This window comes from Denticeps clupeoides, chromosome 4, assembly GCF_900700375.1.
Source record: "Denticeps clupeoides chromosome 4, fDenClu1.1, whole genome shotgun sequence".
In the NCBI taxonomy this organism is placed as follows: Eukaryota; Metazoa; Chordata; class Actinopteri; order Clupeiformes; family Denticipitidae; genus Denticeps; species Denticeps clupeoides.
In genome coordinates this window covers 24,660,136-24,687,568 of record NC_041710.1, presented here as the reverse complement: position 1 = coordinate 24,687,568, position 27,433 = coordinate 24,660,136, and the positions used below count along the sequence as shown (strand labels likewise).

Here is a 27,433-nt window from a genome sequence, read left to right as displayed (position 1 = left end):
TTTTTTTGTGCCAGTTTTATTACTTTTTTCAGCTTTACTAAAATAATTGAGAAGGGTTTCCATTATAATGAATGAAGCACGAGCAGATGAGAGGCGGCCCCTGCTGCCTCGGGGGTCGATGCTGGAGCCCGGACGCCGCTGGCCGGTAGTGGCTCTCCTCTCTCGCCTCACGGCTCCTCTCGCTCGCCCCGTGCACGGCGACAGTTGGTCTGATCTGGCTCTGAGCGAGGACGCCCTGGCTAACTGCGGCGCCATCGCGGCCCCTTGCTGATCCCCTGAGGAGCTGGGAGTCAGAGTCTTCTAAGCACCTCTGAGTGTAGGGAGCCGTGGCGAAGTCTGCAGTGCGGCTGTGTGTAAATTGTATTGAAATGAGTTTTATTGTAAATGGCGGAAGCAGGAGGAAGCTGTGGCTGCGTCTCTGTATGAAGACGGTTTAAAACGTTCTTGACTTGATGTTTGACCTATTTAGGTCATGTAGGAAGGACATCGGGGACGGACTGAATGCTCCCTTTGTTACGCGTAATAAGGCGGTTCTCTCTTTCTGTCTCTCTCGCACACACGCACACACACACACACACACACACACACACACACACCTGTTCCTGTTGACATCATAGCTGTTCATCATATACTATACTACAGCCAGCTCTCCACGGAGAGAAGGTGACAGGCCACCTGTGTGCCCTCTGTAATGGGGGGGGGGCCACCACGTGTTTCACGAATCATTTGTCACGTACAGGTGACGCACACGTCGGCGCCTGCCTCACCCGACTCGACAACTGTCCCCGGCAGCATGCAGGGACAAGGTGCCTGTGCCCTGGCAGAAGAAGCCTCACAAACACGCCTTTGACCACAGCGGTTTACTCGGGGTCACCGTGTAGCTGGACTGAATCGGGTCACTGTGCTCCATCGGGTTCGCGGCGCTGCGCACGAATCAATACTCAAGTTGTAAACAGCAGCGGCGGGGCCGCACATCTCGCCTGATGCCCACGAGAGCCTGCGTCATTTAGTACCAGCTCACACGCTGGTGTCGGATGGTTGATTTGATTGGTTGAGGTGGCGGTGTCATAAAAGGCATTATCATTAGATGAGTTTAACCATAATTGTGTTGAGGCTTTAGTCTAATTCATGAAATATCTTGATTATAAGTGACAGGGATTATGCTGACAGTCATATTATTATTATTATTATTATTATTATTAACAAAATGTTGAATGATGTTGTAATGCATGTTTCAGACATATTCACAGTTGTTTTTTAAAAAAAGCAGCTGGTTGGAAATTCCTACTCCACAACAGGCTGTCACATGCCAATGGGGACTATACGTGGTTTTTATCCAAACAATCGCTTCTTTCTTTCGTTCTACTCTACTTTACTCTACATTCACTTATATACAGTACAGGCAAAAGGTTTGGACACACCTTCTCATTCAATGTGTTTTCTTTATTTTCATGACCCTTTACGTTGGTAGATTCTCACTGAAGGCATCAAAACTATGAATGAACACATGTGGAGTTATGTACTTAACAAAAAGTGGAGACCTGGACTCCACAGTCACCGGACCTGAACCCAATCGAGATGGTTTGGGGTGAGCTGGACCGCAGAGTGAAGGTAAAGGGGCCAACAAGTGCTAAACACCTCTGGGAACTCCTTCAAGACTGTTGGGAAACCATTTCAGGTGACGACCTCTTGAAGCTCATCGAGAGAATGCCAAGAGTGTGCAAAGCAGTAATCAGAGCAAAGAAACTAGAATATAAAACATGTTTTCAGTTATTTCCCCTTTTTTTGTTAACAATTCCACATGTGTTCATTCATAGTTTTGATGCCTTCAGTGAGAATCTAAGAATGTAAATGGTCATGAAAATAAAGAAAATACATTGAATGAGAAAATGTGTCCAAACATTTGGCCTGTACTGTATGTCACTGTGTGTGTGGGTGTGTGTGTGTGGGTGTATGTGTGTCCATGCTTGGCACAGCATGTGGGGTGCTTGGCTGGCCAGCTCTGTCATTGGCTCGTCCTCCTCACAGGCCAAGTATGGAGGCAGCACTCGGGTCACGTTCTGCTGAGATACCTCCAGCAGTCGACCATGTGATTGTCATGACCCACACGTACACACACACAGGCAAAGATGAAGCAGGAGGAACGGGACATGAACAGAATTCGAGGGACTGTGGCCACAGTGTAAATGTACACATAAGCAGTGCAGTGCATTGTGGGATTGTTGAGAAAGTCAGAAAGGACATTTGTCTGGCGGGATTATTACTCAGGTATTATTGGTTTTGTGAATTTTAGAACTGTGTTACTAACTACACGTCTTACACTTTATGAGGAGATAATGTGATAATGCTGCTCTCCGGCTTTTCACATTAACATTTATTAATGCACTTTTTAATCAGTTCACGTTTGCCCCTGTAAGCATGCCAGTGCTGGGGCATGTCCTGGTGAACCGCCGTCCCAGGGTGCCCCTGACCGAAGAGCCCTGTGCCCTGAGATTAGAGGAGTCGTTCATTAACCTGCCGTATGTCAAAGAGGGGTGCCTGTGTCACCGGGACTCTCCACATTTACATTTACAGCATTTACCAGACGCACTTATCCAGAGCAACTTACAATCAGTAGTTACAGGGACAGTCCCCCCCTGGAGACACTCAGGGTTAAGTGTCTTGCTCAGGGACGCGATGGTAGTAAGCGGGATTTGAACCTGGGTCTTCTGGTTCATAGGTTAGTGTGTTGCCCACTAGGCTGCTACCACTCTCTAGACAGGCCACGTTTCTACACAAACACTGAATTTATCTCTCAGCGCCCGCCCCCTGTCCCTCCCTTTTGAAGGGGGTGTGTCCTTCCTATTTATAGTTGTAAGGAGCTCTGTGACTGAGGTACGCTGTCGGTCAGTCGGAGCCGTTCCTGGTGCTGGCCTCTTTTCTGGAGCCCGACCTTGGTTGCTGTTCCGGGTTTATGACACACTTGTGCAGCGCCGTCGCGTTTTGACGTGAGTATTCGCTTCTGTTACTCCAGCCTCGCCATGCTCAGCGTGAACGTCTCCAGGTTCCCCAAGCCGCGACCAGTAGCTGAGGTCATGTCAAGAGCAAAGTGACATGATGACACAAAAAATTAACTTCAAAAAATTATGTCAATGAGATTTTTTTTTCCCCTCTTGTCCATCTGCGATTACAAATACAGTGAGTGGAACGGTAAAAATGTTGTGTTACGTTACGAAGGGAAGTGAATCTGTGGAACTGAAACCACAAAGGATGTCTGGTCTACTTGTCACTTCCCCTTACACAGAGACGACTCTGTTGTGTCTCTTTGTAGATTAGTGTGTCTAGTCGGGTGGCAGTGGCGTGGTGCTTAACACACTCGCCTATGAACCGGAAGACCATAAAGTCACCGGTTCCAACCCCACTTACTACCACTTAAGCCCGAGTGTCTCCGGGGGGACCGTCCCTGTCTCCTCTGACTGTAAGTTGCTCCGGATAAGGGCGTATACTAAATGCCGTAAATGTAAATGTGTCTAGACGGTTTCCATGCTTTTCGTGACGCCAATTCTCGCTCATTCTATCAATCACCCATAATCCGAGTATCAGAGAATCATCTTTCATCAGATATGAATTGAATTTTAGTGTTGTGTGTTCGAATGAAAGGCCTTTCTTTTTTATGCTCTTTCCTCAGAGAGTACGTAGACGCCATGCAAGCCCAGGATCTCCTGAGACAGTTCCGCATCCCGGACATCGTGGATGTGCGGCAGTACGTGCGGAGCCTCCCCACCAACACCCTGATGGGGATGGGCGCTTTTGCCGCCGTCACCACCTACTGGTACGCCACGCGTCCCAAAGCCCTGAAGCCGCTGTGCGACCTCAGCATGCAGTCAGTGGAGGTGCCGGTAAGGACCCATTTGGACCTGCTCAGATTGCACAACAGACATCGCCCTGTGACCGGGCTGAAGACAAGGGACTAGGGGGTTAGCGGCTATCAGAAGAGGCTGATCGGGAAGGGTGTTTATTGACTACTCTGGTAGTGTCGTTCCGGTGATGAAATCTCGGCCTCGCAGACTTGCGAAATCCTGCCGAAAGTTTCGAACGTTGAGCAAACGCTTAATCAAGGCATGAGTGGGGCTTGGGGACAATGGTCGATCACTGTTGTCACCTCCTGCTGGCTGTTCGCCGACCTGACTTGCCTGTAAACATTGTCCAACACGTGACCTCCAGACTCTGTGTTGAGATCGTCTGTTAGGTGACAGGCCCTGGTAACTTGTTGGATCATTGGTCAGAAATGCTTACATCTGCTTTTACGGTGGTAAATGCTGAGGTTAGCGGAAATCGCCGGTTAAGCTGAATAAATCCTTTTGGATGAATGGCCATGGACTCCAAAATGCTATTCATGCGAATAATTTTTTTAAGGATATGCAACGGGCCAAGGGGTGAAAATGTCACAAGAAACCTCATGGAATGTTAATGCTTTATTGTGACTGTAGGTCACAATAAAGCATTATTGCCCTTGAAATGCCCTTGAAATGCCCTTGAAATATCAGTCAAGATTCTCAATTCACGTTTTTTCCCTGTTATTATAGCTGAGGGCATTGTGTGTTCTTTGTAATATTATAAGTCATACCTATTGGCACCCATGTTTCTATCGGAGAAAACCCCGTACGAGCCATAAAGAAGCGACGTGGCATAACAGCAGTCACACGTGGCTGAGAAGGTCACATGGTCTGGAGGGTGTGCTCGGTGGACGCCAGCGCGTGTGGAGAAGGGGGTCAGACGAACGAGTGTGCTGGGAGCCCACAGGCCTGACACAGCTGCGCCTGCCATTAAACCCTCAGCCTACTTTTAACAACGGCAGGCTTCTCTCCCGCCAACAGCGCATTCCTCCCGCCTGCATCTGCTGTTCCCATGGTTCCGGGACCGAGTGTGGGTGTGCATCTGCTCGCCGCCTTTGGTTCGTGCAGTTTGTAGGTTTATGAGCGTATGATACACCACCGGTGTACCAGCGCTGAACTGGTTTGATTGCAATTGTAAAGATAAACATTCATGATCGGTTTCAACGTACTGATTGGACCACTGCATGTACTGTGGACTCAGTCGGTGCAGATCAGTTATCTTCTTCAGATAAACGTGATTGGCTGAGTTAGAACCAGGTCAAAATGAGCACAGTTGTCCTGGCAAGCTGGTCATTACCATGAAAGTGAGTGGAACTGAAAACGATGATGAGATAGTTAATCAGTCACTGGTACTTTGAGAAGCATGGATTGGTGGCTTCCATGTTCTGGTTAGGTGTCAGACTTTTTCAGACATTTATACATGTGCATGTGTTTACAAACCTGTAATTTTCATAATAGAATGTTTACACAGTAAATTTCCTTTAATAGTCTACACAGCTTGAATTTGGAATTTGGAAAATTTGACAGTATTGCATCAAATGCATTAAAGTGGAATTGTTTGTTTGCAACAGGTCATGTGCATAACATTTTATGGATATAATTACTATTGCCTAAGTTCTTACTCTCAGTGACCACACCCCTTTGCCTTCTGAGTCCACTGCTCTTTGATCTGGCCATCACTGTAATCATGGAAACATCTCTGTATGCAGATGGTTTGTTAGTCTTCACATCAGAGCCACTTGTTCCTATACTGACTTTTATCAGTTCAATATTCTGTGTTTCAGTGAGTTGCTCCGACGGGGAAAGGGCTCGTTGACTTGGTCGTCTCACACGCTATCAGATGAGTGAATACTTTGGCCTGCAGGATTTCAAATGGTCAAAGTCAAATCATCCTATGAATATTTATGGTAGTTATATACGTGCATGGTTATACGTTTGTGAGCTCTTGAACTAGACATGACCCATTTTCAAAAGATTTATCACTTGTACCTTGTCTTTAAAGCATATCTTTCAAGCATGATATTGAGCATATTCCTTTTGATTGCTCTTTTTGCTGTGATCTGTTGCCAATCCAACTACCATGCTGTAGCTTTTGCCTCTCTCGTGGGCATGTGTGCTATATTATCAAAGTGGAAGGACACTGTCCCACCCACAATCACTCAACGGTGAAGAAAAAGATCTGCACGTTGTCCAGAGACCACGTATTTAAAAAACATTGGTAGGGTTTTTAATATGCTGGCCACAATACTGCTGTATTGACGCCACAGTTGACCTGCATGGGGCCTGTGAGAGGCGGTGAATGGCATACCGTCAACACTCCAGCATGAGCCAGGCACCTTCAACAGCATTGTGATTCTGTTTTTATGCTGGTGCACAATAACACCAAAATGACGCCTCTGGCCTCACAAAGGCCCCAGGGCGTATTTCCACCCTCTCGTTGTCTGCTCTCGCTCTCATTTTCCCCTTCTGCAGCCTTCCCGCCCTGCTAAGCAGGAGACTTAAATTTAATTACTGGTCCTCTACAGCCTACTTCCTCCACTGTGTTTTTTTTCCTCGCTCGTTCCATCTTTGTTGTTCCAGGTAGGAATGTTGTGAGGCATTTTTATGGATTCCCCCCTCATCACACTGGCAGAGGCGCAGGCTCTGGCTGGAAGTCGAGTAGCGGAGGTCGTTGGGCGGCTGGGCCATTTGGATGCTTATGCAGGAATTTTTGTGACGTCTGAAGTTAAACAATGTCGGCTTCTGTTGATGGGACGACCTTGTTACAGGGTTACAGTCTGGATTTAAAAAAATCATATTTGATTAGGTCCTGTCACACATATACACACACGCACACACACACACACACACAGTTGCTTTCCTTGGATTTGGTTCTGATTTTAACACATATTTCCAGTATCCATTTTGAGAGAAGACATCTGTGCTGCTCCACCCCCCAGAGTCAACAGAACCTACCCAGCCAGCCAGTGCATGACATTATCACATCCACATGTTTTCCTCAGTTATACACAAAAGAAAGCAGGACGGGCACATCATGCCCATTGTAACATATCCTCACATCCTGTGTACAGGCAATATAAGACCTAGACAAACCTGAACAGCGAGTCAATTTACAAGAGCAAAAGAAAGGAAAATCTGTGTTTCCCCGAAAGTGGCCACTGTTAGCCTGAGGGAGGGGTCGAGTCATCCAGCTCACCTCCCATGAACGAATGATTCACTCGGCGTTATTCAACCTGGGCAGTCCTGGAGTTGTATAATTAACCAGGAATGCCTGTGCAGACAGACCTGAGGCTGCCGCTCCTCTTTGCAATTCGATTCAAAACAGACGGAATAGCACCGGTGTCATGGCAACAGGGGGAGGACGTTCCAGGATGTCCTTATGCTCCTCTCCACCCGGTGTCTGATGGGAAACCTGTGTATAGGTGTGGGTGTGTGTTTGTAGAGTAAATGTTGCTGAAAAGAGAGCGGAATCCAGCCTCAGGCTCAGATCACTGAGATATCGGTCGGAGACGGTGGTCTACGGCACCTTATTTTACGAATCAGATACTTCTGGTATTACTTGAAAAAAATGGTCTCGTTTTTCATTTCTGCATCCTTCCCTCTTTTTTCCGCAGAAAAAAGCTTTATTTGCAAATGCATTCCAGTTGCTATATGCCTTTTTTGCTCTAATTGCAGGACAAAAGTTGACATGGCCGATCTGTTTTTCTTTAGGGTGCTGAGTATGCCCGGTGCTCAGTTCTGCAAGATGGTGCAAAGCACATGACACATTATTACAGTGATGCACGGACGATGTATGAAGTGTTTCTGAGAGGAGTGCGAGTTTCCAGTAAGCATTTTCCCTTTCCACCATAATTTGTTAATAATCCAACATCAGCATGAGCAAACATGCTTTTTTGGAATTGTCAACTGAAACATTGTTTCTGCTGTGTGTGTAGATGATGGGCCATGTCTTGGGTCCAGGAAGCCCAACAAGCCATATGAATGGCTTTCGTACAAAGAGGTAACGCCTAGACTTGATCTGATGGCCTCCGTTGCGTCTGGATCTGTTCCCAGGTCATGGCAGCCGCTGTGTTTACCTGTATTTCTGTCCCCAGGTGGCAGATAAAGCAGAGAACCTGGGCTCTGGATTGCTCCAGAAAGGACACTCCCACAATGGAGACAAGTACATTGGCATCTTTTCCCAAAACAGACCAGAGGTGAGGATGAAGCCTAGATAGTTTATGTCTCCCATCAAATAGACGTCTCTCTTGGACTTTAAGAAGGAAGTTGGTCACATTTTCCTGGCTGCCATGAATAAATTTGTGTGACTCATTTGAGGGCTTTAGTCCTGGTCTACAGACATGTCAGATGCCTTGTTTTACATCATGTGATGAAGGACATCATGTGGTGATGCCTTGTGACCTGACTGAGATTTGTCCCCTGCAGTGGACAATTGCAGAGCTGTCTTGCTACACATACTCTCTGGTGGCGGTCCCCATCTACGACACGCTGGGCACAGAAGCTATGGACTACATCATCAACATGGGTGGGTTTTCTGTGGAGAAAATAGTTGACTTCTGAGGCAGTTTATCAATGGATTCACATCAAATGGAAAATTGAACTTCGCCTTATGACTGTTCTTCTCAAATCGTCCCAATTAACTTGGAGTCGTTTCACATTTTTTAAAAATCATTTTGTTCCGTCATGCTGAACCTAACAGAGTGCATTCTGGTTCCCAGCCAGCATCTCCACAGTGATCTGCGACATTCCCGATAAGGCACGGATTATTCTGGACTGCATTTCTGACCGCGAGCACATGGTGCGGACCATCGTGATCATGGAGCCCTTCGATAATGAGCTGGCGGAGCGAGCCAAGAAGAGCGGTGTCGAGCTCATCAGCATGAAGGATATGGAGGTGAATGATAAGGGCACTTTTATGCAACTTTTTATGCAAGGATTGTAGTAACCTAGTGTGTTCGACACTCGCCCATGGAGACCGTTCAAATCCCACTTACTGCCTTTGTCACTGAGCAAGACACTCTCCAGGGGGACTGTCCCTGATGTCAGACACTCTGGAAAAGGGTGTGTAAATGTAGTGTAAAATAAGTGTAAATGTAACTTTGAAATAGATTAGTCTACATACAAATAAAATTCTTTGCTCATGTCTTTTTTTCAGGCTCTGGGCAAGGCCAATCTTAAGAAGCCGCTGGTAAGTAGAACCAGCGTATGACTCTGTGACAGTGAAGCCAGGAGTTAGAACCTTTGAGACTCATTGTCACTGTTATTCCCCACAGCCCCCAAAACCTGATGACCTGGCCATAGTCTGCTTCACCAGTGGAACCACAGGTAGAATATAAAAGCAGACATTCTATTCAAAAGATTCTATTGAATATCTTCCTCCCACACTGTGTGTGTGTGTGTGTGTGTGTGTGTGTGTGTGTGTGTGTTTATATATATCTCACTCTCTCTCTCTTTATCTATCTCTCTCTCTCTGCCCTGAATTGCTGCCTGGCCTAGTGGCCAAGTTTCGGATTCTGGATCTGTAACCCTATGTCCCCCATTTCTTCCTCCAGGAAACCCAAAGGGTGCAATGCTCACACATGGGAATGTGGTGGCCAATTGTGCTGCTTTCATAAAAATGACCGAGGTAATCCATAACGATTCATTGCTATATTGTAACAGAGGCAAATATGTTTAAAAGTATGCCAAAATACAGATCTTCTAGGATTTTTCATATTCATACCTGTTCTTTTGCAGAGTGCATTTTTTTGGTGTGAACCATTCCTAATGAAATTCTCTTTCCTAATCTGACTGAACGTGTTCGATGACTGAGTGACATTAGGGCTTGATGGCTGCCTCTGAATATCACAGTTTGCTAAATAAATATCCAAAAATAAAAAAACATGATACACCCACAAGCAGAACATGTAGGATTGTGGTTTCAGTAACAGGCTTTTTATCTGGGCTGCGCGGCAGTGGTGTTATCATATTACCTCTCAAGTGTGTGTTTCATTTTGCCTTAAACAGTGTTACGGGTGAACTCAACCCATACAAAACAAGCCCTTACAGCAACGGCTAACCAGTTGTCTTTTATAACTGTGAGGGGGAAAGATCTGTCCACCCTGCTCTGTCACTCCTCCCTGGTGGTGTCTGGGACTTTTCCTCCTCTCGACCATGCTTTCTGCTTCATGTTTCACTGACCCCCCCCCCACATCTTTCCTTCCCCTCTGCCCGTCCTCTGGTCTCTGCTTCCTCCTGCTGTGATGTGATGGGGTGAACAGAGTGTGTTGCTCCCCAGAACCAAGGACGTCCTCATCTCCTTCCTGCCGCTGGCGCATATGTTTGAGAGGGTGGTGGAGGTATGCTGAGATTTGACCATCTGGGTGTGTGTGTGTGTGTGTTTGTCTTCCAGGTGCACAGCATGGTGAACCAGACTGACATTCACATATCCTTCTTGCCCCTAGCTCACATGTTTGAAAGAGTGGTAGAGGTATGTGCTCTAACCTTTTGAAAAAGCATGGCCTTGTTTCCCATTAATCATGATGTTCTACTGTAAGATCAACTGAAATGATAAGCTGTACATTTGTAACCGGTAATGCAATTAACTTTTTATAGTCATGTTTATTACAACTCTGGAAATATCAGTTTTTCAAAATTTTTTTTATTTGGCATTCATTGTGCAGACCTATATTATTTTATGTACTTATGTTTAAAGCATCAGTGTGTGAAGGAACAAACATTTCCAGGATGAAGCTTTCATTTCAGCTCTCTAAAATACAGATTTCAACCACATCTGGAAATACCATTTTCAGACATTTTCCTATCACTGGTAATAGGATTACTGATAAGTTAGTCTGCAGAGTTTGTGAGGGGGAAAAAGCTTGCTAATAGTTAGCTTGCGTTATAATTATCGATTTAAAAAGTCTTCGCTACTTGTTAATATTTGACCAGGGGGTTGTTCTGGTCCATGGAGCACGGATCGGCTACTTTCAGGGGGACATCCGGCTTCTGATGGATGACCTGAAGACTCTGCGGCCCACCATCTTTCCCGTGGTCCCCCGGCTCCTCAACCGCATGTTCGATAAGGTGGGAATCATGAGAGAAATTTGCATTTGGAAATTGCACATATTTACTATACATAAAGAAGAATGAAACATTTTTATCAGTACCTATAAACGTCATAAATAAGTGTTAGTGAGCAATGCGGCAATAAATGAAAAACTGGTCATTGTGACCATTCATCAGCGTATGTCTGGCATTTTCACCAGGGCTTGTAAACATGTGTAAGTATATATAATGCTGAAAAAGAACAGACTGCATAACACAAACATTTACTAGCGTTAGTGTTGTGAAACCCTATCATGCACTTAAGTTGATGTTTAACATTTACATTTCATCTAAATTAATATGCTTGTACATGGTTAAATAACCTGCTTTGTTTCTCTTTTTGTTCAGATATTTGGTCAGGCGAACACACCCCTGAAGAGATGGCTGTTGGACTTTGCCACCAGGAGGAAAGAGTCTGAGATGAAGAGTGGTGTGGTGAGGAAGGACAGCATGTGGGACAAGCTCATCTTCAGCAAAGTTCAGGTAAACATGGAGAAAGAAAAATGTACCGTCCACTGTATTGGTCATTACCACATCAAAAATGAAAATAAATGGCTTTGGAACTGGAATAAGCGATTGGAATAAATGTCATTTTTAATCCTCTTTGCAAACAAAAGTGGTGTTCTTTCTATTGTCTGTTCCTCCTCAGGCCAGTCTGGGAGGTCGTGTCCGGTTAATGATAACAGGAGCAGCTCCCGTATCTCCAACAGTTCTTACCTTTTTACGTGCGGCACTGGGTTGCCAGGTGAGCGTTCTCATTGGTTAAAAATGCTTTATTAATCAAACAGTCCTTCCAGTCCATCCCAGTTCTATTTCACTACTTTGTCTACAGGGAGTGCAGAATTATTAGGCAAGTTGTATTTTTGAGGAATAATTTTATTATTGAACAACAACCATGTTCTCAATGAACCCAAAAAACTCATTAATATCAAAGCTGAATGTTTTTGGAAGTAGTTTTGAGTTTGTTTTTATTTTTAGCTATTTTAGGGGGATATATGTGTGCACAGGTGACTATTACTGTGCATAATTATTAGGCAACTTAACAAAAAAAACAAATATATACCCATTTCAATTATTTATTTTTACCAGTGAAACCAATATAACATCTCCACATTCACAAATATACATTTCTGACATTCAAAAACAAAACAAAAACAAATCAGCGACCAATATAGCCACCTTTCTTTGCAAGGACATTCAAAAGCCTGCCATCCATGGATTCTGTCAGTGTTTTGATCTGTTCACCATCAACATTGCGTGCAGCAGCAACCACAGCCTCCCAGACACTGTTCAGAGAGGTGTACTGTTTTCCCTCCTTGTAAATCTCACATTTGATGATGGACCACAGGTTCTCATAGGGGTTCAGATCAGGTGAACAAGGAGGCCATGTCATTAGTTTTTCTTCTTTTATACCCTTTCTTGCCAGCCACGCTGTGGAGTACTTGGACGCGTGTGATGGAGCATTGTCCTGCATGAAAATCATGTTTTTCTTGAAGGATGCAGACTTCTTCCTGTACCACTGCTTGAAGAAGGTGTCTTCCAGAAACTGGCAGTAGGACTGGGAGTTGAGCTTGACTCCATCCTCAACCCGAAAAGGCCCCAAAAGCTTATCTTTGATGATACCAGCCCAAACCAGTACTCCACCTCCACCTTGCTGGCGTCTGAGTCGGACTGGAGCTCTCTGCCCTTTACCAATCCAGCCACGGGCCCATCCATCTGGCCCATCAAGACTCACTCTCATTTCATCATTCCATAAAACCTTGAGATATTTCTTGGCCCAGTCTTGACGTTTCAGCTTGTGTGTCTTGTTCAGTGGTGGTCGTCTTTCAGCCTTTCTTACCTTGGCCATGTCACACCTTGTGCTTTTGGGCACTCCAGTGATGTTGCAGCTCTGAAATATGGCATCTTGGCAGCTGCACGCTTGACTTTTCTCAGTTCATGGGCAGTTATTTTGCGCCTTGGTTTTTCCACACGCTTCTTGCGACTATTTTGAATGAAACGCTTGATTGATCGATGATCGCGCTTCAGAAGCTTTGCAATTTTAAGAGTGCTGCATCCCTCTGCAAGATATCTCACTATTTTTGACTTTTCTGAGCCTGTCAAGACCTTCTTTTGACCCATTTTGCCGAAGGAAAGGAAGTTGCCTAATAATTATGCACACCTGATATAGGGTGTTGATGTCATTAGACCACACCCCTTCTCATTACAGAGATGCACATCACCTAATATGCTTAATTGGTAGTAGGCTTTCGAGCCTATACAGCTTGGAGTAAGACAACATGCATGAAGAGGATGTGGACAAAATACTCATTTGCCTAATAATTCTGCACTCCCTGTACATTCTGGATAACACCATATTTTGTGGCAGGATTTAGGTTGGCTATTGTACTTTAAAAACTGAAGTGATTGTCATACTAAATGGTGGTCGCCTAGCGGTTAAGGAAGCGGCCCTGTAATCAGAAGGTTGCTGGTTCGAATCCCGATCGGCCACAGAACAAAGTTATGTCCCCACACACTGCTCCCCCGGGTGCCTGTCATGGCTGCCCACTGCTCAGTAAATTTGATGGGTTAAAAGCAGAGTTTTGTTGTGTCACCGTGTGCTGTGCTGCTGTGTATCACAATAACTTCGCTTTCACATATATTTTGGTTTCCATTTCATCCCTGTGCAGTTCTATGAAGGCTATGGACAGACAGAGTGTACAGCTGGATGCACCATGTCTATGCCTGGAGACTGGACAGCAGGTAACAGACTGGACAGCACATACACACACAGTTGCCATGCTTTCATAGTTTTTTTTCTTGCTCAGTAGTATGCTAGAGTACTTCAATTAGTTTCACTACTGCCAAAAACATTTGCACAGTATAATGTGTGTGCATGCGTGTGTGCATGCGTGTGTGTGAAACTAACTAGTGGAACCGATTAAAAGTTTTTCATCTTCATCTTCTGTGAAATTGTGTAAATGTGAAATTGTTTAAAAAAGAGTTTTTGATATTATCTGATTATTATTGGGGAATAACTATTGAGAGATCTGCTACAAGAACTGTAAACAAATGAATGATCCCCTACAAGCAAAAGTCTACAAATGGAGAACAATTGTGTATTGCTGCTCAGAGAACAAGAGGATAACAGAGCTGTGGATACCTTTTAATTGTTTTCTCTATACACACATAGTCATTGTTTAATGAAAAAAGGAAATGTTATGTTACATTATCATCACCGAGGTTTTGTTTTTACTGGTTTGTAAAGGTTCCTAAGACTTTTTTTCTCAGGTCAAGCAATCCCATTCATTGCACCTAACAACGCTGCCCTCTACAGGTCATGTAGGTCCACCACTGCCCTGTAACCATGTGAAGCTGGTGGACGTACCAGACATGAATTATTTTGCTGCCAACGGGGAAGGAGAAGTGAGTCTTTTCTTGATTGTTTTTAACCGAGCTTCCATAGATTATTCCAGCATTGTGTTCACACATCTGTATGTTTTGTTGGACTGCAGGTGTGTGTTAAAGGTGCCAATGTTTTCAAAGGCTACCTGAAGGATCCAGAGAAGACAGGAGATGCCATTGATGGAGATGGATGGCTTCATACAGGGGATGTTGGCAAGTGGCTACCAGTGAGTCAGAGTTGTCCATCTTTATCTTTGATTAAAATTTTAATTTAAAGGGGTACAAAATTGACTGTATAATGCAATATAACAATAATAAGTTAATATGTTGGCTGTAAATATGCTATTAAAAGAAATCGTCTCGATGACTGGACATGGCGAGGAAGAAGGACGCATACGCACAATGTCACGAAACGGGTTTAATACACGGTGAACAGGACAGGGGAGACATCACCAAACAACAACCTGACAGCGGACAGACACAAACAGGGCAGCTTTATACAATCAGACAGGTCAAAACAATCAGTAAACAGCACAGGACGAACATGAAACTCTGCATCCCAAATCCGGACCGGATCCTGACAGTACCCAATGTGCCACCCAAAACAGTCCATGAAGGGGCGGAGGAAGTCCATATAGACAAGTGGAGACTGTCCTGCGTTGACGGCTTCAGGCATGGACCGGCATCCTGTCCACCATCCACAAGCACCTGCCACTCCTGTCAGTCTCTGGCACGTACAGCTGAATGGCTGCTTCTCACCTTGAATGCCACCATATATGGGACTGGCATCCTGGACCGTCCAGAAAACCTATTGGGTGCATGAAGCCAACACTGGCCAGGGTCAAGGGGGCTACTGGCATCCTCCCGATGAACCTCAGTGGGGCGGCGGTTGCGTCCAAATGTAGTCGGGTCATTCTGCCATGCTGGTTTGGTGAGGGAGGAGGACACATATGCACAATGCCACGAAACAGGGGTTTAATACATGGTGAACAGGACAGGGGTGACTCCAAATAATAACGACCCAACCGTGAACAGACACAAACAGGGCAGCTTTATACAATCATACACAGGTGAAAACAGTTAAGAACCATAATAGCACAGAATGGACATGAAACTCCGGTCCGAATCCCAGACCCAGAGTTGCCCCTTTTGGACCGGATCATGACAATAATGTATTATTTTACAAAATTATTATTATACAATTTCAAAAACCACCTTTTTCTCATTGACGTATGCAGAATGGTACTCTGAAGATCATTGACAGGAAGAAGCACATCTTTAAGCTGGCTCAGGGCGAATATATTGCCCCAGAGAAGATCGAGAACATCTACATCCGCAGCGACCCAGTTGCCCAAATATTCGTGCATGGTGACAGTCTTCAGGTAAGGAGGACAAACAATTTTAGGACTGTGTGCGTGTGCATTTTAGAGAGAGAGAGAGAGAAGATTGTTTAATATATTTGCAATCTCTGTCTCACACAGGCATGTCTAGTGGGAATTGCAGTGCCAGATCCTGACTTCCTGCCAGCTTGGGCGAAGAAGAGGGGCATTGAGGGCACCTACACTGAAATGTGCAAGAGCAACGTAAGGTTCCATGTACAAAGAATGAATGATAAAATGTTAAAACATTGTCTTTATTGTGTAAATGTAGCCCCTAGACGTTTAATTCATGAGTGCATTTCCAGTTTTACTGATCAAACATTTGCTTTCCACTCAAACATGTGGTTCTTTAAGGAGCTAAAAAAGGCCATTCTGGAGGATATCTTACGATTTGGTAAAGAGGGGGGCCTAAAGTCATTTGAGCAGGTGAGTGCCCTCTCCTCATTTTTGTACTTTAAAGCCCACCCTCCTCAGAAGTAATACAGGTGCGTATTTGTGGGTACAGGTGAGAGACATTGTGCTGCACCCGGAGATGTTCTCTGTGCAGAACGGCCTACTGACTCCCACGCTGAAGGCCAAGCGAACCGAACTGAGGAACCACTTCAGGGATCAGATCGATCAGCTCTATGCCAGGATCAAGATGTGATGCCACCCACGTCCGGGGAAGAGCGAGAAAGACAGAAGAAGAAGAAGACAGGATGACAGTCAGCTGGAAAGCTGCGGGCCGACTCCTAAAGGACGTTCAAATTACAATGACTATTTAATTAATGAAATCACGTTGACTCACACCAAAACCCATGCCGTGTTGAGTGAAAGTGGGATTATGCGAGTGGTGCCTTGACCTGCTGTGAAGAACACGAGCGAAGCGTCAACTGCACACTGTCACAGTGGCCTCCTTGTGACCGTCTTCACCGTCATACGCAAGAGCTTAAATCTCTGCAGGAGGCCAGAAACCTTCTTGCAAGATGTATGTACACAGTATCCACCCTGTGGTTAGTGTTAAGTGTACTGTACATAGCTGAACATTTAATATTGTTTTCTGACAGTGGTGTACGTAGCTGCCATATTTCCAGTCCGGGAAGGATTATTCACTTTTTTTTTTTTTTATGTAGCGAAGAAACAAAAGCTTTAAAATGCTAGCAGCTTCCATGGACCATGCTTTCAGCAACTCGGTAACTTCTTGCCAATTTAGAGAGCCACGTTACATCACTGATTTCGTGACTGTAAATATGAAAAACTAGAAAGAAATCGGGCTGTGTTACTCTGCCATGTCTCTCCTCTCATGAGCCTGCAACTGTGTCTCTCGCCTCAAGTGTCCTTCGATGCCTGTCACGCCTCCTGTTGTGCCAATAGACAATAGAAGCTGCCGCTCTTTGCACTGTACAAGTGTTGAAACTGGCCTTTTTTATAAACTGCAGTTGTATAATAGACAGATTAAAATGCGTTCTAAATTTACAGCCAGCCATTTATTATTTTTAAGGTTTGGAAAGATTTCTCTTTTTTAAGGGTGGGAGAATTAATTGGGGATAGAAGAGAAGCAGAAGGGGCTTTGATTCAAGTAATGATGGAGTAGGGTTTTTTATGATGACTTATTCTTGAAGAAAGTAAAATGGAATGCCTTTTGCTCTCTGCACCTGTAAAGTAACTTGCTTTAACATCCTGAATTTCATGCTTCTGTGCAGACGTTTCAGTTTTTAACAAATGAACACTCTTCTGTGTGTATTTCTTGTCATTCTGTATGGCTATTTATTTGAATGTAGATTTGTACAGGTATACAATAAATACATTTTGAACATCATACCTTTCAATGTACTCTGTACTGGTGTGATTCAATTATTAACAAGTGAAAGCGGTTTGTTTTCTCATAAATTGACTTATTAACATCTTTACAATTTGGTAAACATATTTTTCTGTACAGGTTCAAAATAAAATTTGTCGATAAATTTAAGATGCCCATTAAGAGAATTTTTTTTATCAAACAATAGTAATAGAAAAGTGTTCACACAAATAGCTATTAAAAAAGCTTTTTGTAAAATGTGTTATTTTTAATGTTATTTTTAATTATGTTTAATGCATTTAGCACTGTAGCACAAAGATCAACATTGAACCCTCACACTCAGCTGGAGTGTGTCATGATCCGGTCTGAATCCCGGACCCGGAGTAGCCCCTGCCGGACCGGATCATGACAGTGTGGTGTTAGCGCTACACAAAAAGAGAGCCCAGAGCTGCATTGTTCAGGATTTCTCCTCGTACTCGTCAGCTGCAAGGAGGAGAAGCGCATCTGGGATGTCGTTGGCACTCCTCTCCACTTCGTCCAGAGCCTCCAGAAAAGAGGGGTCATCTGAGTTGTCCTCCCAGACATCGGTGTCATCTGTCAGGAGAGGGCCCGCCAGTTTCCCCCGTTTTTGTTCAGCAGCTGGATCAGATGTGTGAGACTGACTCAGCTCGATGTTTCCAGCCTCATCCATCAAGAACTCCTGGTCCTCTTCATCCTGGTAAAAAATTATTACATATTATTCATTTTCCAGAGCAGCAATAAGGCGCTCGACAATGAGCCTCATACTGTCAATTTACAAAAAAAAGAAACCTGTAGGATAAGCTTGAGTTGTTATGATCAAAGCTGTGACAGACATAGTATACTGACCTCTTTAAGAATATGACTGATGCAAATTTCCTCCGGCAGTGGGTAGCCTAGACAGAAAATGTGTCAGCTTTTAATTTGTCAGCCATCAGGGCAGTGCTCTACAGAACCTCAGATCGAAGTTGTTAAAATGCCGTACTGGAGGACCGGAAATTCTGTCTCCTGCACTCAGGGTCATGACACCTCTGGTACCACACCTCCTCTTTCAGGTCCACCAGGATCCTGTGTGGTGAGATGGTAACGGTCATGTAACCCATTTAAAATGCATTAAGGTCCAATGCTTGAGTGGCCAAAGCAACGCTGTGGCTGTGTGTGTTTCAGTTTGAAAGCATGAGCTCACATGATGTTATTACTCCTGTGGTGGCGGCCCACATTTTCACACCAGCGGTAGTTCACGATGTCGTACACCAGCAGCTGCTCTGACACAAAGTAGTTCCACCGTCGTATCGCTGACAGAAATATTCAAAAAGTGGACTTCAGAAAAAGATACCTCACAAAAAATGCACAAGTTAATGTAACATGAACTCACTTCCTTTCACTTCCCCTTTGCTCACCAGTCTTGTCACAAATTCATCAACCTCGCTGTAAGGCGAGCACTGGTTGTCTCCAACTGCATCTTATGACAAATGCAAATAGGTACATTTTGGCAAATAGGTTTCATTGAATGTTTCACTGTAGTAAAGTCACCATTTCAATACCTGAGAGGGTCAGGGTTCTGTTCTGAGCTGAAGACCGAAGGCCTTTTTTTACTTCAGGCGTATCCCAGGTCAAAATCCTCTGGCCTGTGAAACTGATGAAGGGAACATGACCTGTGATTACAATGTTTGCCTGTGTTCCGGTTTAACCACTGCAATATGTGTACACCAGTTGTGTACTGAGTTCCAGCCATTAAGAGCCACCACCCTGCACAGTTTTACTGGTTCTCCTACTTAGTACACATACAACCAAATACATGATTTCTCTGTGAATAAGATGAATAAAGATTAAAGTGAAGTGATTGTCATTGTGATACACAGCATAGCACATGGTAAACAGGAATTCAAATACACTCCATTCATTACAACAACTATTCAGGCCACTACAAACTCATCCATGATGTGGCCAAAAAAAGAAAGCCAGTGAACGAATCAGAGCCCAGCATGAACCGAGCTTCACATCTAACACTTCAAAATAATAAATGTCCTGGCATGGTAGTACGCATTTCTTTCTTGTATACTGATGCAAATACAAACACACACCCTCACAGCTGCTGTTTACAACTAAAGAGCATGTGAGCATTGCTTCATAATGTGACAGCTGCATGTCCCTCAGCTGCTGTTGCTTCTGTGGTCAGATGACCTACTGGTCTGTGTATCAAGCTATTTACATTTACATTTAGGGCATTTATCAGACACCCTTATCCAGAGCGACTTAGAATCAGTAGTTACAGGGACAGCCCCCCCCCCTGGAGCAGCTTAGGGTTAAGTGTCTTGCTCAGGGACACAATGGTAGTAAGCGGGATTTGAACCTGGGTCTTCTGGTTCATAGGCGAGTGTGTTACCCAGTAGGATACTACCACCTGCTATCACTTGCCACATCTGAAGCAAAAAGCTTCCATAACAGAGACATAATACCTTCATTTCACATGTTTTGAACAATACCTCACGTTGCTAATTAAAGAGGCCAGAAATATGCGTTCCTCCTCAGAGACGCGCTTGTCAGGCTTGGGGATGTACTGGTTGTCCTCGGCAACCATGAAGGCTACGTTCTTCCCCAGCTTTGAGGATTTGTAGAGGCGGAAGTTCCTATTCTTGGTGTAGACACCTGCAATTCGTAGCATACAGCTGCATTATGTCTCTGTAAAGTGGCCAGTTTCCAAACCACAGTATAAAGTTGCATGTTTAAACTCATACCGAGGTCAACAAACAGCTGATTCAGCCCTTCTTTGTTTTTCACCAACAGGAAGCTGAGATCATCCTCCCCACGTTTATGTCTTTTGGCCTGTGGACTTCCCAGCAGCCCCTGGTCCCTCGGGACAATGTTCTCCATGGTGCTACATGGTCCTGGCCTGTTGTCGACACAACATTTAAAAAAAGCGAGTGCAAACACTACGTCTATAAGTGCAAACACACAAAAACAAAGTGCACAGGTGCAACATGAGAAGGAAGGAACAGAACAATGCAGTTCACAAACAAAACAGGAAGCAGGACATAAAAAAAAAGAAAAAGAGCGGGCAACACTGCGATGTAGCCGACCTTCTCTGTTGACTGGGTCCTGCAGCAGCTTTCTCCTCCTGGAGCGTTGTCAGCACCGGCTGCAGAACGGCATGGATGAAATGGCCTGCAATATGAATGCACATTTACGCAGAATATTTAAGACAAGTATTATACTTCAGCGTCAGATGCCTTAAGATAATTTGACAGCCAAAGCAAACACAGTCTGTGTTGTGAATGAACTGGCTGAGAAAAAATCTCACATATTTAACCTTAATTAAAAATAGTCTCTCTGTGGATAAAACATATTGACTTATAAGCTGTAATCAATAAATCAATAAATGAACGCCACCCACCCACATGGCTGTTGTCCTTGAAAGCAGCATTGGGCAGTAGGAATATGAGGTGACGGCTGAACTTCTCCTCTGTACTTGAGTCCAAATTCAACACGTCTTTACTCGAGCACTTTATTCCATACGAGTCCTCCAACCTCTCACACACATACTACGTAAGAGAAATACATAAAACCAGGAATTATTTGGATGGCCCTGCCCGGGCTCCGGCAGTATTACTAAGTGGTTATGCAGAGTGAGTAATATAATTATTATTATCACATCAAGGTTAGATCACTGCAACGTATTACTATCTGGATGTTGTAGTATGTGCATGAGTAAACTTGAGCTAGTTCAGAGTGCTGAACCCAGAGTTCTAACTAGAACCAGAAAACATGACCACATCACCCCGGTCTTACAATCAAATTTAGGATTGACTACCAAATCCTACTTTTGACCTATAAAGCTCTTAATGGTCTCGCCCTGCAGTACCTGAGTGAACTTTTGGTCATTTACGATCCACCACGCCCCCTTCGTTCGAAGGGTGAGGAGTCACTACTGATACCCAAAGTACAGAAGGTCACAGACGTGTGCAGATGCTTCTCCTATAGAGCTCTGCAGCTGTGGAACGGCTTGAAGGTCAGTGCTGGGACTCAAGACGTAGTCTCAGTGTTTAAATCAGACAGTGTTCAATTCACCTTAGTTAGGCTGTCCTAGTTGCGGTACCGGGCCACTGTTGCACAAATGTACCACTATAGCCACATATGCCACTTCTGTTTCTGTTTGTTCTCTCTGAGGTACCCAGACCACCTCCACATTCCAGTGAAGTGACCACCAGATGAATCCTAGTCCCTAGCAATGAACTGCTGACGAAACGACTTAGCATGAAACGTACCAGAGGGTCACCACAGCCACCACCACCGTAAAAGCTAAAGCCTCCGGGATCTTCAAATGGACCAGAAGAATTAAAATGTACATGCAATGTACACCTTGGCACTGGACTTAACAACTACTCTTTACTGTCCAGTACCTCCAAACATGGACAGATGCTCTATACTGCACTTTGGGACTCGCACTGACACCAACGGCAGGCTCACTCTACCCTGGAAGGGCATCCCTCCTTCCCAAGATTTCTTCCTTATGTGCAGAAGGGTCAAGTATGGGGGGTGTCAGCTGTAGGGCATGTCAAAACCAATTGAGACATACTGTATGTGTTTATATAAGAAATAATTGTTGTTGCATTAGTACTGTTATTCGTAGTAATAGCAGTATTAATTAATTGATTATGAAATTAACGAGTTGAATAAAAAAAAAAATGCCTAATGCTCCTAGTTACAAGACTAGTTACAAGTGTTCAAGAGCAGAGCAGAAGCCTGGACTTACTATTAAGTGCACAAAGATTTGGAACCAATGCTCGATGCTCAAGGATGTTCTAGTCTTCTAATAAAACATTAATTGTACCTGAATGAGTGATGCAACCATGAGATTTCCATCCAGTCCTGTGTTTGGTGCTCTGTGGTACTCCAGGTCAAAGTAAAGGTTGCATACCGCGCCCTCCGGGATCACCTCATAGCTGTGCATGAGCGACTGTCTGTAGGTCCTGGTTTAATTAGGAATATAGGGGATGATGCCCAACGCAGACTTAATCTCTTCAGGAGAGCCTTTCTCTGAAAGGCTTTAAAAATCCATAAAATATGATCAAATGCACATTTAGCTATAACTAGAGCTCATAAAGTTGTCTCCCCGTGGTGACAACTTTTTATAGAGGGACCTATGAAACTACCTTGTATTCAATCAAACACAAACAGTTGCTGGACGGTTATTGAAAAAAAACAACCAGACAACCATTACAACTGCAGTATTCCTAATATTTCTCAGAAAATTCATTCTTGTTATTGTTAAATGAAAAAGGAATGTTAACGGCCACCACGTTACCTGTAATAGTGCCATAGTTCAGCGTAGCTTGTCACCAGGAACATTCTCTGCCCCACATCTGCACATTCCTTCTCCAAAGCAAATACATGGACGTCCTTTGTAAGGTAATTGAGCGATGTTAATGTATATGTTTATCTCACAAAAATATCGACATAATACCCACAGCATAATTATTAATGTTAGTGTGATCACTGATTATATGGCTTAAATCATTTCATCATCAGGACAACAGCACACCTCTTTAGAGCTTTTGGCAAAGGCGATGGCAGCGCTCTGACGGGGAAAGAGTTTCCATACTGATCCCGGCTGCCATGGCTGCGCAAGGCGTGGTTTATAGCGGGAGCAGACGGGTTTATGCTGGAAAGACTGCGCCAGCTTCTCCACCTGCTTCAGTCTGTCACCCCAATCTCTCCTCTTCATTCTTGAATCACTCACTGCAGAAATTCAACAGAACAACTGATTATTAAAAAAAGTTAAATAAAGGTAATTTGTATTATTAAAAATATTTGTACAATATCAAATTAAGTCAGCCTAAAAAAAAACATGAATGTTAATGACTATTAAAAATCTTGCTTGGTGGACAACCTTCTGTTTCTTTCATTCATTTTATTTATTTGTATTTTACTGATTGTATAGTTGTTTTAATGTGAATTACACAGTAATCACCTCCTTGTGGTACCTAATCACCACCACCACATTTGAAACAGTGTGCAATCACCTATAGTGCAATGCAAAATCAACATAGAGTTACTGTATTACTTAAAACTGGTAAATACTTTCATTAAATATTGAATCTATCGATAGATAGAGCAACTTTATCCCAGCTCATTCTGGGTAGTACTACTGGAATAAAAAAAAACTTTGCTATAAAGTGACAGTAAATTAAATTTGCCTGTACATTTGCCTGTCTTTTGTAATTATCTTATCAAAAGCAACTAAACGTAATTTAGTAACAAGCTGCATATACGCTTTATATGAATTATTACATTTCACAGCGCTACAGCTAATCTAAGCTAGTTAATTACATGGGTATTAAGAAGGTTTGGCAGCTGTATACGACATGTACTCTGCTTCAATGTAGTCATGTACGCAGTATACTCACATACGTAAAAAAAATGACAGAATAACTAGATTGCAACGTTACCTCGGTCGGATTGTCAAAGTCATGAGAAAGTAATCGAAACTGCCGCCAAACAAGAGGCGTAAACAGAGCAATGATCTCTCGGTAATGTAGTTTATCTTGCACTGCAGTCGCTACGTGGCATGTAAGTGTGAAATTGACGGCGTTAAGTGTCTTGATTTCTGAGCAGCTGGACTTATGAACGCGTGAAGAGGAATAACAGTAAAATAAAAATAAGAACTTTTTCGTGATTCGTCTGACTGGTTCGTGACCCGGAAGTATATTTTTTTTCTTCTACCACGTATATTTGCCTGAGATGGTGCAGAAAGGCTTCCTTTTATAGTTGAAAGTTTCAGTTGTGGTGTGTTTGAATTTGAGCTCCCGGTTGTAAGTCTGATATTAATTTTGAATGTATATTATGCAAATATACGAGCATTTTCTTAAACATTTCATCGTTGTTAACTTTTCACTAGGTGTCGACATTTTTAACCAAAATTGTAGTTACGTTGTCTGCGCTCACTGAACTGGAATAGTAAAAAATCGACGTGCGGTCTAATAACTGGATGTTTCGTTTGGCGTCCGGCCGGCGGTATGTTCGTTTTACTTTGAAGGAAACCTTTTCAGTGTTTTGTAACTGGTTCAGGTGCTGAGTTTTTTTATTGAGAAGTGACGTCGCTTGTGTGTAGTGATGTTAACAGCGTCGTGCGGTTGGATAAGCTATCTGTCAAAGTGACAGATACATGCAGCCAAATGAAATTAATTTGTTACGTTGTGGTTTTGTTGCGGACGCCGTGTCATGGAAAAAAAAAAGTCTGCCTCTGTAACTTGGCAACAGCGTTCCGACGTACAGTACAGCCTGAACACACACGAGCTGCTTCCCTGTCTGTCTGCGGGCTGCTGGCAGCCTCCCCGTGACGTCACCGCGCTTGTTTTTCTCAAGGGCCGCGCTCATTGGTCGGCGCGCCCACGGCCACCAACAAAGCGCCAGCGAGCAACGTGCGGGTTGTTGTCAAGGACCCGCCGAGGACTGAGGGAGAGGAGCTTCAACCCTTTTGTCTGTTTCTCACTCCGCAGGTGCCGTGGGTCATGTCTGCGAACGGGGACTGCGTCGACGCCCTGCGTGCCGGCGAATCGGGGTGAGAAGATCCGTGTGCATCTCCGTCTTGTTTATCCTTATGCTGCAGTATCATCCCTGCATTGGCTGTTGCGTGTGGTCCGATCTCATTGTTGTGTTCCATATGAGCCCACTTGTCCTGACATCATCGTTTTTGCTTGTCTCCTTCTTATATACTACTAAAATTCTATCCGACAAGGTTTAGGAATAGGGATGCTGATGTTTTGTAGATTGCTCGATATCTGGAAATGCCAATTCAGCGTGTTTGCAGCAAGGTCATTGTCTGATAAAGTAAAAAGCACCTGGAACACAACATAACTACACAAGCTGTTCATTTGAATGTGTCCTTTTCCTCCCTGATGGTATCCATTGTCAGGACCGAGCAGGCATCTGCTTTGACCCAAGAGCAGCCTATGCAGGTGGATGCCAAGCCCCAGAGTCAGTCCTTCAGGTACAGCCTGAAATACCCCAGTATGGGCCACTGCATCATAATCAACAATAAGAACTTCGAAAGGAAAACAGGTAACCAGTTTTTAGTGAAGACTAAAAATTTATAAATTTATAAATTAGAAGCTGAAAAGCTTCTTTGTGCTTGTAATGTGTATTATCTTGTCAATGTTAATATATAGTTGAATTGAAAGCCTGAGCTAATTTGCTTTCTTGAAGGAATGAATGCACGGAATGGCACAGATGTGGATGCCGGAAATATGATGAAAGTGTTTGGGAAGCTCGGCTACAAAGTAAAAGTGTTCAATGACCAGACGGTGGATCAGATCAAACAGGTTTTAACTGCAGGTAAATGTGTGGATTATAATAAATGAATTATTCTCTGCTCTTCCCATTTTGGTGTGTTGAAGCGGAGTTCAATACGTCATAAAATAAGCATTTGTATCATCGCCAGTGACTGTTTCATGTACACATCAGCTGAAAAGCATACACTTCACCAATATCTTTATTATAGATCCATCCAAGTGTTTACAGATACAGAATTAAGAAAAATTAAAAAGGTTATTTTTCACATTATTTTGGGTGTAATTTTGAGCACTTATTGGCTAGCCACAGTTTCACGGCATGATCTGTGCTTTGTCTCTGGCCCTCTGATCATGCACACCATACGTACACCAGCAGCTATTGTGTGACTGACGGTTCAAAAGGAAGTTGCTTGTTACAGTGCTTATCACATTTCTGTTTAGAAAATAGTCCTAAAAAATATGTATTTTTTTCAAATGTGACCCATTTTGAAGAAAGGGCTCTTCTGATTTTTAGTTGCCAGAGACGACCACAGTAAATGCGCCTCCTTCGTTTGTGTGATGCTGAGCCATGGGGATGAGGGTGTGCTCTTTGGCACTGACGGGGCTATAGAGCTGAAGACACTGACCACGCTGTTCAGGGGTGACCGCTGTACCTCCCTAGTGGGCAAGCCCAAACTTTTCTTCATTCAGGTATGGCAGCAGACAGAAATGTTCCTAGTTCAAGTTAAGTCTGAAGGTATTGTTTACACCAAATTAAAATCTGTTTGATTTTTGTAGTGGCTCCTTATTTACATCAATATGAGCTTTCCTCACAAAGTTCACTTTGGTGATAAAATCAAGCTTGCCTCAGCAATTTTGTTTTCTTGTGCATACAGAGTGTAAATTTCAGTGTATTGTTGAATCATGGCTTTTAAGTCATTGTTCAATTGTGAAATTAGTTTTGTCTTTCTTATTTAGTTTCATGTGAAAGTGATAGACAGCATACGGTTTTAGCTCTTAGCGAGCAGTGGGCAGCCATGAAGGTAAACTACGCACACTTTTCAGCTGCTTTTGAGGCTCAGCAGTCTGTTGTCTTGCATGTGGTTTTCAGGCTTGCAGGGGAACAGATCTGGATGGAGGAATTGAGTCAGACAGTTTGCCTGATGGCACCACTGAAAGAATCCCTGTGGAGGCCGACTTTCTCTACGCCTACTCCACCGCCCCAGGTTCAGCAACTGTTTTAAAGTTATTAAAAGGGCTGAATATGTGACAAGACACGTTGTTTGGGGGTATAAACCCGCTAACAAGCAATTCTGATCAGATTTTTTTTTTTGCCAAAATAAATCTCTTTTTCTCTCAGGATATTACTCTTGGAGGAACACCATGACAGGCTCCTGGTTCATCCAGTCTCTCAGTGAAATGTTCAATGTGTACGGCCAAGATCTGGAGCTGATGCAGATCATGACTCGAGTCAACTACAAGGTGTCCCGAGACTTTGAGTCTGCGTCCAACATGCCGGGCTTCGACGCCAAGAAGCAGATCCCGTGCATTGTGTCCATGCTCACCAAAGAGATGTACTTTAGACCATAAGGGGGCTTTGACTGTGTTCATGTTAGCTTATATCATGTCTTTTTTTTTTTTTTT

General features: G+C 43.8%; 3 protein-coding genes across 8 annotated transcripts in view; 2 read left to right on the top strand and 1 right to left on the bottom strand.

Annotated features, from left to right (window-relative positions):
• acsl1a (acyl-CoA synthetase long chain family member 1a) overlaps window positions 1-17,522 on the top strand; it is an 18,573-nt gene extending 1,051 nt beyond the window's left edge. The window contains exons 1-21 of one of the 4 annotated variants that reach the window (XM_028978505.1): window positions 2,842-2,987; window positions 3,668-3,878; window positions 7,587-7,701; window positions 7,811-7,875; window positions 7,970-8,071; window positions 8,301-8,400; window positions 8,594-8,769; window positions 9,031-9,063; window positions 9,149-9,200; window positions 9,428-9,501; window positions 10,267-10,344; window positions 10,806-10,940; window positions 11,310-11,444; window positions 11,611-11,706; window positions 13,631-13,703; window positions 14,278-14,366; window positions 14,456-14,572; window positions 15,584-15,727; window positions 15,827-15,928; window positions 16,079-16,150; window positions 16,230-16,370. In XM_028978505.1, the coding sequence (XP_028834338.1) occupies window positions 3,684-3,878; window positions 7,587-7,701; window positions 7,811-7,875; window positions 7,970-8,071; window positions 8,301-8,400; window positions 8,594-8,769; window positions 9,031-9,063; window positions 9,149-9,200; window positions 9,428-9,501; window positions 10,267-10,344; window positions 10,806-10,940; window positions 11,310-11,444; window positions 11,611-11,706; window positions 13,631-13,703; window positions 14,278-14,366; window positions 14,456-14,572; window positions 15,584-15,727; window positions 15,827-15,928; window positions 16,079-16,150; window positions 16,230-16,370 (2,094 nt within the window). In that variant the 5' untranslated portion in view covers window positions 2,842-2,987; window positions 3,668-3,683. Of the gene's footprint in view, window positions 1-2,841; window positions 2,988-3,667; window positions 3,879-7,586; window positions 7,702-7,810; window positions 7,876-7,969; window positions 8,072-8,300; window positions 8,401-8,593; window positions 8,770-9,030; window positions 9,064-9,148; window positions 9,201-9,427; window positions 9,502-10,135; window positions 10,214-10,266; window positions 10,345-10,805; window positions 10,941-11,309; window positions 11,445-11,610; window positions 11,707-13,630; window positions 13,704-14,277; window positions 14,367-14,455; window positions 14,573-15,583; window positions 15,728-15,826; window positions 15,929-16,078; window positions 16,151-16,229 lie in introns of those variants that run through there. The other 3 variants (XM_028978507.1, XM_028978504.1, XM_028978506.1) reach the window with 3 other exon arrangements.
• primpol (primase and polymerase (DNA-directed)) lies at window positions 17,451-24,226 on the bottom strand. 2 transcript variants are annotated; one of them, XM_028978508.1, is made up of 14 exons: window positions 23,969-24,226; window positions 23,062-23,258; window positions 22,825-22,919; window positions 22,351-22,489; window positions 20,914-21,061; window positions 20,600-20,684; window positions 20,258-20,412; window positions 20,006-20,168; window positions 19,064-19,155; window positions 18,895-18,981; window positions 18,706-18,814; window positions 18,505-18,587; window positions 18,369-18,415; window positions 17,451-18,216 (listed from the first exon to the last, which is right to left on the bottom strand). In XM_028978508.1, exons 2-14 carry the CDS (start codon window positions 23,242-23,244, stop codon window positions 17,959-17,961), a joined length of 1,644 nt encoding a protein of 547 aa, XP_028834341.1. In that variant the 5' UTR covers window positions 23,245-23,258; window positions 23,969-24,226; the 3' UTR covers window positions 17,451-17,958. The 2 variants fall into 2 exon arrangements, with proteins under 2 accessions (XP_028834341.1, XP_028834342.1); XM_028978509.1 differs by having other exon boundaries at window positions 18,895-18,975.
• On the top strand, window positions 24,019-27,433 carry casp3a (caspase 3, apoptosis-related cysteine peptidase a). 2 transcript variants are annotated; one of them, XM_028978511.1, is made up of 7 exons: window positions 24,019-24,089; window positions 25,019-25,080; window positions 25,435-25,580; window positions 25,725-25,853; window positions 26,325-26,500; window positions 26,901-27,015; window positions 27,150-27,433. In XM_028978511.1, the coding sequence occupies exons 2-7, from the start codon at window positions 25,031-25,033 to the stop codon at window positions 27,377-27,379; spliced, it is 846 nt and encodes a 281-aa protein (XP_028834344.1). In that variant the 5' UTR covers window positions 24,019-24,089; window positions 25,019-25,030; the 3' UTR covers window positions 27,380-27,433. The 2 variants fall into 2 exon arrangements, with proteins under 2 accessions (XP_028834344.1, XP_028834343.1); XM_028978510.1 differs by lacking the exon at window positions 24,019-24,089 and adding an exon at window positions 24,226-24,331.